Raw genomic sequence first — 13,806 nt, 5'->3', positions numbered from 1 at the left:
TTATATATATTATATGAATTTTTTAGGTTTTACCACCATCCAAATGATATATGGTATGCATAATATTTGCAGAGATATTTACAGAGTCAGGTCCAAGATTCCGAGTTCATCCGAGTTCAGGTTTAAGAAAAGCGTCGAGAGAAAGAAACAAAAATGAAATTGGTTCAGATTTTTTTAAAGTATATATACAATGAGCAAAATTTTCTATCAAGTGCTTCTCTTGTGTATATTAGGGTGGTTCTTAATATGGACATTTTCGAATTTCCTTGCTCCCAAGGGCTCAAATGATTCCAAATTTATAAAAAACAATTCTCTGAAAGTTTTAGCTTTTAATATTAACTTTTAGATAGCGCGCAATTCAATCTGTTTTTATACAAATTTTTGATTGAATTGCGCACTATCTAAAATGCAATATTAAAAGCTAAAACTTTTAACAATTTGGAACCATTTGAGCCTTTGGGAGCAAGGAAATTCGAAAATGTCCATATTAAGGATCACTCTAAATTAATATATAAACGATGAAATAATTACCTTATTTGTTGAAATAAAAATAAAGTTGAAAGAAAACATCCTGCAACGTTTCGACACTTGATGTGTGTCAACAATCAACATCAACTAGGACAAAAACAAAAACTTCAAAGGGGTGAATGAATCACGTGATCATATTTTTTAGGAATTTTTATACCCTAGTGTATTTTTAGTTACGTAAAATTTTCCGAACAAATTTTTCGAACTTACAAAAAAAACGTAAAATTTTTGTTTTTTTTTTTGAAAATCTAAGTAAAAATATATACACGTTATATCTTACTAGATTTTCCATGTGATTTTTGTCAAATTAATGAATGTCCCCCCTAAAAACACTAAAATTATTAAGTTTAAAAAAATTATTAAGTTTCCCTACAGTAAATCAACATATTTATAAAAATTAAAAATCCAAATCAATTCAAAACAATGCTGTCAGAACATATGTTTAATGTGAACCATACTTTTAATACTTTAAAAAATATTATTTTATATAAAGAAAACCTATGATCTTATACGATTTTCTGAGTCTTTTTTTTATTTTTTTTTTAAATTCCTCTTGCGTTAATATACCTTCGTCCAAACAAACTTACAAAAAAATGTAAAATTTTTTTTTTTAGAAAATTTGAGTAAAAATATATACACGTGATATCTTACTAGATAGTTCATGTGATTAAAGGACGTCCCCAAAACACTAAAGTTTTTTTAAAAAAACAATATTAATTTTCTCCATAATTTTAGAAATCCAAATCAATTTAAAACAATGCTGTGAGAACATATGTTCAATTTTAATCATTAACAGACTATTTTATGTAATAAAGAAAAAAACAGTGACCTTAGACGATTTGCTGAGTCTTTTTTTTATTTTTTTTTTTTAATTCCTCTTGCGTTAATATACCTTCGTCCGAACAAACTTACAAAAAAATGTAAAATTTTTGTTTTTTTTGAAAATTTAAGTAAAAATATATACACGTGATATCTTACTAGATAGTTCATGTGATTAATGGATGTCCCCAAAACACTAAAGTACTTTTAAAAATCAATATTAAGTTTTCCCAAATTTATAATTTAAGAAATCCAAATCAATTTAAAACAATGCTGTGAGAACATATGTTCAATTTTAATCATTAACAGACTATTTTATAAAATAAAGAAAAAAAGAGTGACTTTAGACGATTTGCTGAGTCTTTTTTTTATTTTTTTTAAATTCCTCTTGCGTTAATATACCTTCGTCCGAACAAACTTACAAAAAAATGTAAAATTAATGTAATAAACACTACAGTTCGTTTAAAAAAAAATATTAAGTTTTCCTACAGTATTTTAAAATGTTTATAATTTTAAAAATCCAAATCAATTCAAAACGATGCTGTCAGAACATATCTTCAATTTTAACCATACTTTTATACTTTAAAGAATATTATTTTATATAAAGAAAAAACCTGTGCTGAGTCTTTTTTTATTTATTTTTTTGAATTCTTCTTTCGTTAATAAACCTTTGTTCTGTTCATCTTTTACGTGATAATTATCAGCTGATTATAAAATTTATTAAGAAAAATTAAAAAAGAGTTTACTAAAAATCAATTTGTCTTTCTATTTTCATTTCCACATTTAAAAAAATCACTTTGGCCTGGTGAATAATAAGACACATCTAGGGTCGAAACGTACAGCAATAATTTTCTGAAAATTTGGTTAAAAATCGAAAAGAAGCACTTGCTAATGATATATTTATATATATATATATATATATATATATATATATAATTTATAACATCAAAAGCTATATATATATATATATATATATATATAAATTTGTACGTCTACATGTATAATATGTATATATAGTTTGTGTGGAATTATTATGTGATTATATATATACATATGTATAAATGGATGTATAATATACAAATGTATGAATATGTAGGTGAACACTGATTGACTGACTGACTGAATCAAATATTAAGAATATTAAAAATTATGAAAAAAAATATAAAGAAAAATATTAAATACTGTTAATATATATATACACAACGAATTTTATATGTACAAATACATCGACACATTTAAATATATACAAGGTAGCGATATATACATTAGTAATATATATATATATATATATATATATATATATATATATTAAAATGCTCTAGCCCAAAATATATGTTCTGCAATTATTATAAAAATATATTACATACCAATATTTTAAATATAAACAATTAAATAAAACTATTATTAACTTTTTATAATTTTTTATAACAATTAATTTACATAAAAATGTTTTTTAATATCATTTATTAAAATTCTTTGATCATAAATAAAAGAAACAAAATCGTACTAATGTGAATAATAGACATATAAATCAGTTTTTAAATTTTTTCATATGCTTTTATTGAGACTAATTAATTGAAAAAAATGTAATTCAATTTAGTAATAAATGAAAATATCTTGAAAAAATTTTACTGCAACAAAAATTGAAAAAAATTGACTAATATTCAAATCATATTGATATTTTATAAATACAAGTACAATAAATATTATTTAAATCGGGTAGGTTAATTTTTTATGGCTACTGCGCACGCATATGGTGCGTGAGACCCAGTTAAATATCCCATTTAAATATTTCAAGCAAAAAAGACTTGTTTCTCCTACTTTCCTATTATTTTTATTTCTAGCTCTCTAGATTAGCAGTGAATGTCTTAAAAATATTAAAAAAAATCATATATAAAAATTGCTAAAAACAAATTCGTTAAATAATTAAAGTACCCTTAAATAGTTTGTTAGGGATTTAGAACAAAATATCGTTGTTCTCGATTCATTATTTGGTAAAATATTAAGGCTAGAACATTATGTAATATATATATATATATATATATATATATATATATATAATAATTTCAAAATACACAAGTAAAAGCAAGGTGTATGTGGCCACGCACACAAACAAACATAACAGTGCACTTTATATACGTTTTATATATATATATATATATATATATAAAAATTATATGTAATATATAAATTAAATGTATAGTTAGTTAGATAGTTAGATAGACAGATATAGAAAGAAAAATGAGACATCTAGATGGTGACAAACATACAATTTCAATATACACATACCATACCATACCATATGCATACCACAATATACCGTACACACCCATACGACATTTAATAAAAGTTATTAATTATTATATTATACAAATATATATATAATTATTCAGATCGTTAATTATTAGACGTACAACTTTGCTTCCGCCGTTTTCCATTGCGAGTTCTTTGCAATAAGGGCGGAAGCAAAGTTGTATGTTTTTAAGAGCGTTTTAAAGCGCTACCTAGTTGCTCTAGGCATTTTTCATATTAGACAACATTGTTTATCGTTTAATTTTGTATAAATTTGCCGAATACATGATTCATATTAGACAAATAGTTTAGATGTTACAAGCGGTGAAATAAAAATACGTACTAGGTATACCCAATTCCAAAGCAAGAGTTCAATACAAGCTCTATGCAAGAAGTCTTTGAAACCGTCGAGTTTGTATGGAAACTAGTATAAGATTATTTGTGTCGTTCTAATTACGATTTTAAAGTATACTGACTTGCTGTAGAGTTTTGCACCATTTGAAACGTTTATAGATTGATTAATTCTGAACAAATTTGTCGAACACATCATTCATATTAAGCAAATGGTTTTAAAGTTATCTTATATAATACATAAATATATCTTCACTATCAATGGCACAATGAGTTGTGAAACACCCTATTGATTTTCCAAGTCCGTCACTGTAATATTTGAATCGGGTTCGACGAGACCTTTTAAATGATACCCCACACGACATATTTGACGCAAAACGTTTCAACACCTTATTACACCCATCAAACTGCAAATTTATTTATACAATGCCTTGTAACTTTCAAACGATAAGTCTGATTTTAATCAAACATTCGACAAATTTGTACAAAATTAAATAGTCTATGACATTGTCTAACAAGATTGTAAGATTATAATGCTCCACATTAAATACGTAGGTATACCTTAAAAACCTTTAAATATGCCAACATTTATTAAACCACATTTCTTTGATTAAATCTTTTATAACTTTTTAAATAATTTCGGAATTTAAATTGTGTTTTTGACAAATTTGTACAAAATTAAATAATCTATAATATTGTTTACCATTATAATGCTTTACGACAACTCTATACACTTTAAATTAGCAATTAAAATTTAGGTTAAGTTATTGTTTGGAACACAAGTGGTTTCTTCAAAATGTCAATGTCATATTTGAATCGGGGACGTCAAGACCTTTCAAATGACACCCCACACGACATGTGTGACGTCATAACGTTTCGGAACTTTATTCAACCCATCGCGCTGTATACAGTTCAGTGCATTTATTTATTATATTACTTGTAACTTCTAAACGGCTTGTCTGATTTAAATGCAGTATTCGACAAATTTGTACAAAATTAAATAATCTTTAACTTTCTCTAATGACAAAAGTCTCTAGAGCAACTCGTTATTTTTAGTTACTATTATAGTATATATTTAGTTATATTTATTCACTCATATTGATTAAAGTCGGAACCGTTATTTTTTCAAGTCTGTCAATTTAATATTTGAATCGGGGTTGTCGAGACCTTTCAAATGACACCCCACACGACATGTGTGACGTCATAACGTTTCGACCCTTCATTCGACCCATCATACTAGTGCATTTATTTATTAAATCTTTTGTATCTTCTAAACGGTTTGTCTGATTTAAATGAAATATTCGACAAATTTGTACAGAATTAATTAATCTACGCGAAATATATAAATTTACCAATCTGAATAAATCGTAAAATATAATTATACATATTTAAAATACATAATAAAATTATCCAAGCTTGGTGCTGGCTGTTCCTTTGCAAAAAAGCTAAAAAGGCACAAAAATTAACATACACACACATTTAATACACATCGAAAGAACACATTACCATTACCATTACCATGTAAATTATGTATATACAGTACTGGAAAGGAATACACACATATTTATATACAACTTGCGTGAATTTTGCTGTAAAATCGTTTGCTGAAAATGTATAGAATTTTTTGTTTGTTCGGGGTTTTGGTTATTTTGGAGGTTAGTTTTGTACCTGTAGCACACCGCCATCAGGGCAAATGATATGAAGACACCTTTGACGACCGCCACCAGGATGAAGACCATCGTCAATGTGCTCAAATTGTTATTACCACCTTCACCTGTACCATTTGGTAATTGAAAATTCAATTTGGTTCCTTTTGGTAATGGAGGATTAGTTGAAATAATTCAATCAATCATTCACACAAATTTGTTCACACTGAATTCAAAACCACTGCCCTGTTGCTATAAAGTTACTATTATTTGTTTGGTGTAAAATTACAACTGTCTAAGAACTTATTTCAGTATTCCAGATGATTAAGATTAATTTCTGCCCAAATTATACACAAGAATATTATAGGGTCCGCCAAATAATTTTTTTTTACAAACTACTGAATATTTTCTCAAATTTCTTTTTTTATTTGAAAGTACAATCCTTTCAGTTAATAATGAAATTAATTTAGTTAATAATAATTATAATAATTTCATTCAAAAGTGAAAAAAAAAGCCTCGGCTGACCGTTGAAAAAAAAAAATGAAAATGAAAAATGTTAGATGACATACCCAAATATTTTTTTTTTACAAACTACTAAATATTTTCTCAAATTTCTTTTTTTAATTGAAAGTACAAACCTTTCAGTTACTAATAAAATTAATTTGGTAAATAATGATTGTAATAATTTCATTCAAAAATGAAAAAAACGCCTCGGCTGACCGTTGAAAAAAAAATGAAAATGAAAAATGTTAGATGACATACCCAAATATTTTTTTTTTTACAAACTACTGAATATTTTCTCAAATTTCTTTTTTTATTTGAAAGTACAATCTTTTCAGTTACTAATGAAATTAATTTCGTTAATAATGATTATAATAATTTCATTCAAAAATGAAAAAAAAGCCTCGGCTGACCGTTGAAAAAAAAATGAAAATGAAAAATGTTAGATGACATACCCAAATATTTTTTTTTTACAAACTACTGAATATTTTCTCAAATTTCTTTTTTTATTTGAAAGTACAATCTTTTCAGTTACTAATGAAATTAATTTCGTTAATAATGATTATAATAATTTCATTCAAAAATGAAAAAAAGCCTCGGCTGACCGTTGAAAAAAAAATGAAAATGAAAAATGTTAGATGACATACCCAAATATTTTTTTTTTTACAAACTACTGAATATTTTCTCAAATTTCTTTTTTTATTTGAAAGTACAATCTTTTCAGTTACTAATGAAATTAATTTCGTTAATAATGATTATAATAATTTCATTCAAAAATGAAAAAAAGCCTCGGCTGACCGTTGAAAAAAAAATGAAAATGAAAAATGTTAGATGACATACCCAAATATTTTTTTTTTTACAAACTACTGAATATTTTCTCAAATTTCTTTTTTTATTTGAAAGTACAATCTTTTCAGTTACTAATGAAATTAATTTCGTTAATAATGATTATAATAATTTCATTCAAAAATGAAAAAAAGCCTCGGCTGACCGTTGAAAAAAAATGAAAATGAAAAATGTTAGATGACATACTCAAATATTTTTTTTTTTACAAACTACTGAATATTTTCTCAAATTTCTTTTTTTATTTGAAAGTACAATCTTTTCAGTTACTAATGAAATTAATTTCGTTAATAATGATTATAATAATTTCATTCAAAAATGAAAAAAAGCCTCGGCTGACCGTTGAAAAAAAAATGAAAATGAAAAATGTTAGATGACATACCCAAATATTTTTTTTTTTACAAACTACTGAATATTTTCTCAAATTTCTTTTTTTATTTGAAAGTACAATCTTTTCAGTTACTAATGAAATTAATTTCGTTAATAATGATTATAATAATTTCATTCAAAAATGAAAAAAAGCCTCGGCTGACCGTTGAAAAAAAAATGAAAATGAAAAATGTTAGATGACATACCCAAATATTTTTTTTTTTACAAACTACTGAATATTTTCTCAAATTTCTTTTTTTAATTGAAAGTACAATCCTTTCAGTTACTAATAAAATTAATTTGGTAAATAATGATTGTAATAATTTCATTCAAAAATGAAAAAAACGCCTCGGCTGACCGTTGAAAAAAAAATGAAAATGAAAAATGTTAGATGACATACCCAAATATTTTTTTTTTTACAAACTACTGAATATTTTCTCAAATTTCTTTTTTTATTTGAAAGTACAATCTTTTCAGTTACTAATGAAATTAATTTCGTTAATAATGATTATAATAATTTCATTCAAAAATGAAAAAAAAGCCTCGGCTGACCGTTGAAAAAAAAAATGAAAATGAAAAATGTTAGATGACATACCCAAATATTTTTTTTTTACAAACTACTGAATATTTTCTCAAATTTCTTTTTTTATTTGAAAGTACAATCTTTTCAGTTACTAATGAAATTAATTTCGTTAATAATGATTATAATAATTTCATTCAAAAATGAAAAAAAAGCCTCGGCTGACCGTTGAAAAAAAAATGAAAATGAAAAATGTTAGATGACATACCCAAATATTTTTTTTTTACAAACTACTGAATATTTTCTCAAATTTCTTTTTTTATTTGAAAGTACAATCTTTTCAGTTACTAATGAAATTAATTTCGTTAATAATGATTATAATAATTTCATTCAAAAATGAAAAAAAGCCTCGGCTGACCGTTGAAAAAAAAATGAAAATGAAAAATGTTAGATGACATACCCAAATATTTTTTTTTTTACAAACTACTGAATATTTTCTCAAATTTCTTTTTTTAATTGAAAGTACAATCCTTTCAGTTACTAATAAAATTAATTTGGTAAATAATGATTGTAATAATTTCATTCAAAAATGAAAAAAACGCCTCGGCTGACCGTTGAAAAAAAAATGAAAATGAAAAATGTTAGATGACATACCCAAATATTTTTTTTTTACAAACTACTGAATATTTTCTCAAATTTCTTTTTTTATTTGAAAGTACAATCTTTTCAGTTACTAATGAAATTAATTTCGTTAATAATGATTATAATAATTTCATTCAAAAATGAAAAAAAGCCTCGGCTGACCGTTGAAAAAAAAAGAAAATGAAAAATGTTAGATGGCATACCCTATATAAGCAAATGTACAGTTGTAAATTGTATAAAAATGTTGCAAGTTGTTTAAAAATGCAAACTCCTCCTGAACGTTTATTCGGATTTAGATGAATCATTTTAGAATTTGTCAAGGGAAATAAAATAATGGTAATGGACTAAAAAAATATAGTAATAATGTAGGAGTAAATATGTAATGTAATAATATATAGTAAAATTCCGAACAACATATCATTATTTGACATTAATTTGACAGATGAGACAAAAATGTTATTACAATTGAAATTTGAACTGAAATGATGATATAAAATTATTCTATATGGATGTATGAATACAAACTCCTGCTAAACGGTTGTTCGGATTTTGGTAAATCCTTTTATAATTTGTCAATAGAAATTTGCACGGTCTAGAACTGTTGTATGTTGTTTAAAAACGTTATAAATTGTCTAAGTTGTTTAAAAATGCAAACTCCTCCTAAACAATTATTCGGATTCAGATGAATCATTTTAGAATTTGTCAAGGGAAATAAAATAGTGGCAATGAGCTGAAATAATATAGAAATAGGGGAAAAAATTGCGAAAAATATATCATTATTTGACATTAATTTGACAGATGAAAACTGTCACTATACAGATGTACGAATACAAACTCCTACTAAACGGTTGTTCGGATTTTGGTAAATCCTTTTATAATTTGTTAAGAGAAATTTGCACTAGGTATAGAAATGTTGTAGATTGTTTAAAAACGTTATAAATGGTCTAAAACGTTATATGTCGTCTAAAAATGTTGTAGAAGGTCTGAAAATGTTGTACATGATCTAAAAATAAGGTAGATAGTCTAAAAATTGTATATATGATCTAAAAATCTTAAAGATCGTTTAAAAATGTTGTAGATTCTCTAAAAATATCGTAGATGGTCTAAAAATGTTATACATGGTCCAAAAATGTTGTATATTCTGGTGTAGAAGTTCTAGAAATGTTGTAAATTCGCTAAAAATGTTGTAAATGGCCAAAAATATCGTAGTTGATCTGAAAATGTTGTATATAGCACAAAAATGTTGTTTATCGTTTGAAAATGATTTTGATGGTCTGAAAATGTTGTACATGGTCTAAAAATCGTAAAAATCGTTTAAAAATGTTATAGATACCCTGAAAATGTTGTACATGGTCTAAAAATGTTGCAGATTTTCTAAAAATATTGTAGATTCCCTAAAAATGTTGTAGATAGCTGAAAAATATCGTAGTTGGTATATCGTTTGAAAATAATGTTGATGGTCTAAAAATGTTGCAATTTGTTTGAAAATGTTGTAGTTACTCTGAGAAAATTATAAATAACTAAAAAATCTAGAATTCATTTAGTGCCTTGGAAAACTTGATATCAAACGGTAGCAAAATTCTACATATAAATCTAAATATGATTTAAAAATATATGACTACAATTCGAAAAATAAATATATCATTTGGGAAACCTTTGAATTGTCTTGGTAAATTATAACTTAATGAATACCACTCTCTAAATCTTCATACACTCATGACAACATGATTTCACATCTACAACGAATATTCGACAAAAACAGTAAAAATCACTTAAAATTAATTTTAAAAATCACTCCCACTCATATATATTTGTACATATAAAGTTCATAGCACAGCAAGATTTATATTTCAGAGTACTCGATTGAACACATCGAAATAAACTAATAGAAATATGTATATATAATAGTAATATGGTAGTATATATGTATAATATTATAGGCTGGAAAAGTCATATAAATATATATATATATATATATATATATATATAAATATATATATCAAGGTATTTTGTGATAGTATTAAAAGATGTATATATAAACCTCCACATACATATAAAAGCAATATAAATCGAACTCACCGTATGCAGTCTCTTTCTTTTCCATTTTCATTTCAATCTCCGGGGGCTTCTGTTCAGACCCTCCGGAGCCTCCGGTTGCGCCGCCCTTGAGCAAACTCAAATCATCCCTTTCGGAACAATCGGCGCCCCTCCAGCCAGGGTAACAGTAACATTTATCCATGTTGGTGCACACCTAAAACAGTAAAAATATAACAATGTGGCCTAATCGGTTTAATTGATTTTTAACTTTCCGTAGGGTAGTTATAGAAAATGAAAATTTTTGCATTTCTCGACGTTTTGAAGGTTTCTGAACGTTTTGCTGACATACCTCAGACAAATGGATATGTGCGAAAACGAATTTTTCTGCCGACGATTTCGGGCGCACAGATCAACCGATTTGAATGATTCATTTACCATTCGATTCCTATTGATAGGGAAATGTGCTGATTAGTTTTTGGCAAAGGCAGGTCCAACCGTTACGGACATATGGAGCAAAGAGTGCAGAAAATACAAATCGAGTTTTTGAGAGAACTGAGTATCGGATTTGAATGATCTATAAAGCATTCAATTTGTAATGATTGGGAGAAGAGGTGATTAGATTTTGGCAAAGGTACGCCCAGCGGTTTCGGAGATACAGAGCTGAATGTGCAAAAAATGGCAGTTTTTGAGTGAACTAAGCGTCCGATTTGAATGATCTAAAAAACTTTATGCTTGTATTGACAAAACAATTGCTTTTGAGGATAAAAAATTATTACATCTTTTTTATTTTCCATAAAATATTTTTGCAATTTTGAATCAAAATTCGAAAAATTCAAAAAATTACCCAGTCTAAGCGCCACTCTGGTACAAATGTTTACCCAAGTGCGTTTAGACTGTTTATGTATTGAAAATGTGAAATTGCCGCTCAGCATTATTTGCAAATGTATTGAAATTTTAATTTACTCGTCTGTAGAGTCCCTTTTTGTATTAGAATTTTGATTTGCTCGTCAGTAGAGTCCCTTTTTGTTATTAATATTTTAATTTGTGTGTCAGTAGAGTCCCTTCGGTACTAAAATTTTTATTTGTACGTCAGTGGAGTTCCCATTTCTATTGACATTCTCAATTGCCCATCAGTAGAGTCCCTTTCTGTACTGAAATTTTAAATTTGCTCGTCAGTAGAATTCCTTTTGCATTGACATTTTAAATTTGATCGTCAGTAGAGTCCCTTCTTGTACTTAAAAATTAATTTGCTCGTCAGTAAAGTTCTTTAGTGTATTGATATTTTAATACGCTCTTCAGTAGAGTTCTTTTTCTAATATACTAGTCGGTAGAATCCCTTTTTGTAATGACATTTTAAATTTGTTCATCAGTAAAGTTCCTTTACTTTATTGACACTTTAATTTGCTTGTTAGTAGAGTCCCTTTTTTCAATATTTTCATCAGTAAAGTCTCTATTTGTATTGACATTTCAATATGTTCATCAGTCAAGTCCCTTTGCTAAAAAATCCAAATTTGTTAATTTTATGTTTTTTTGACGTTCAAAGTCATTCTGAATCGTATGAGACCAATATTGGAAAAATGTGTGTGTATATTTGTGAGTCCTTTTTCTTTTATGTCGCTTTTTATTTTGCTTGTCAGTAGAGTCCCTTTTTTATATTTGAGGTTTAAATTTAATTTTGCTCGTCAGTAGAGTCCTTTTTTTTCTTCTAGACATTGAAATTTGCTCGGCAACTATTTTTTTTTTGTAATTGAATTTGAAATGAAATGACGATTGTTAATGTTCTAGAGATAAATTGATTTATGATTTATGATTTACATTTGATTTGCTCAGATATAACAAGATGGCAAAAATAATCAACCTTACAGTATTTGTTATTAACGTTTAAAATTTCTCGAATATTTCATTACGGTACGGAAAGTTCCAGCAATTTGCCTTAAGGCACGATGCCATACACCACTAGTCTAACTTTTATCTTACCCCGTTTCCGGAGCACTCCTGATCGCTGTCGCCCTTTCCCGGATCGCTCTGCTGGTTATTGATGAGTCCTACCGGACAGTTGCCACGGCCCATAATGCTCGGAGGAACCCGGACACAGGTCTGGTTCAGGCACATTTTTCCGGTTCCGCAGCTGGTGCCGTCTCGAACCAGGCCCAGCATCGACGTCGAAGACTGAGAGGAATCTGGACGACCACTGGAAGTCCTGGTAATAAAAATCAATTATATATATTATACTTAGAAAGCATACAAGGCTCCAAAAACACTAAGCAAGAGAGGCAAGACACTTCGAGGTGTTGGTTGATAAAACTGAATAACGTTTATTTGACTTCTTCTACCATTTCATCTTACTTATCAAATAGGACTCAATCTGTTTATCTTAATAATCGTAGTTCAGTAATTATCTCAGACAAACAAAATATTAAGCTCGGTGTCCCTCAGGGCTCAATTCTCGGACCATTATTATTTCTCATCTACATAAACGATCTGCCAAATTATACAGATCTCTGTAAATTTTTTGAAGTAAAACTTCTTTAGACGCGACTAGGGTGTAAATCTGTACAAATGCAACGAAAATCCGTTACGCCCGAACTGTTCGTCATTTGCTCTCGATGACATAATTTCTATATGAGTCGATTGTGATTAGTCGTCGACTATGTGAATAGAGATTTGTCGTTGTATACGTACCGATATCAACAAGAAAATCGACATAGATAGATAAATAAGCATTTTAAAATTACACCATAGTACAAATCTTGAGTTAATGAAAAATGCCTGAATCAAAAGACTATTTCACTCTGTTCCTTGAAAATAATAAAACAAATTAAACATTTGTGCCGTATACAAAACGTAAGTTTATTGATTAAAAATTATTTCTATACTATTCATTAGTAGTTTCTATAAACCTTTGAAGTCATTCTTAATCTTCTAAGTTGTTTTTTAAGTTGCTCGTCAGTATAGTTCCTCTTCATGATTTTGAGAACCAATTTGTTCGTCAGTAGAGTCCCTTCTTATCTACTAAATTGTTTTTTAATTTGATCGTCAGTAGAGTCCATTTTCGTGTCTTTTAAAACACAATTTGCTCGTCAGTAGAGTCCTTTTTTATTTTCAAAATTGCTATTTAATTTAATCATCAGTAGAGTCTGTTTTTATATTGTATTTCTTCCGTCTCATGTTCTGTGTATCATTTTGCTTGTCAGTAGAGTCATTTTTTCATCCTAGGGTTGTACTTCAGTTTGCTCGTCGGTAGAGTCCTTTCGTCTC

The 13,806-nt window shown here is 27.3% G+C and overlaps 1 protein-coding gene across 1 annotated transcript in view; it reads right to left on the bottom strand.

Annotated features, from left to right (window-relative positions):
• The window catches only part of LOC113386392, a 256,913-nt gene that overhangs the window by 16,391 nt on the left and 226,716 nt on the right, over window positions 1-13,806 (bottom strand). Inside the window, exons 19-20 of the mRNA XM_026624172.1 lie at window positions 12,526-12,748; window positions 10,591-10,762 (exon numbers count right to left, since the gene is read on the bottom strand). Of these exons, the coding sequence (XP_026479957.1) occupies window positions 10,591-10,762; window positions 12,526-12,748 (395 nt within the window). The remainder of the gene's footprint in view (window positions 1-10,590; window positions 10,763-12,525; window positions 12,749-13,806) is intronic.

The sequence above is a fragment of the Ctenocephalides felis genome, unplaced genomic scaffold (assembly GCF_003426905.1).
Source record: "Ctenocephalides felis isolate EL2017-DRISC unplaced genomic scaffold, ASM342690v1 CF-g0.4_SCAFFOLD_03571, whole genome shotgun sequence".
Taxonomy (NCBI): Eukaryota; Metazoa; Arthropoda; class Insecta; order Siphonaptera; family Pulicidae; genus Ctenocephalides; species Ctenocephalides felis.
The sequence above is the reverse complement of the archived record's forward strand: the minus strand, read 5'-3'. Positions and strand labels throughout refer to the sequence as shown.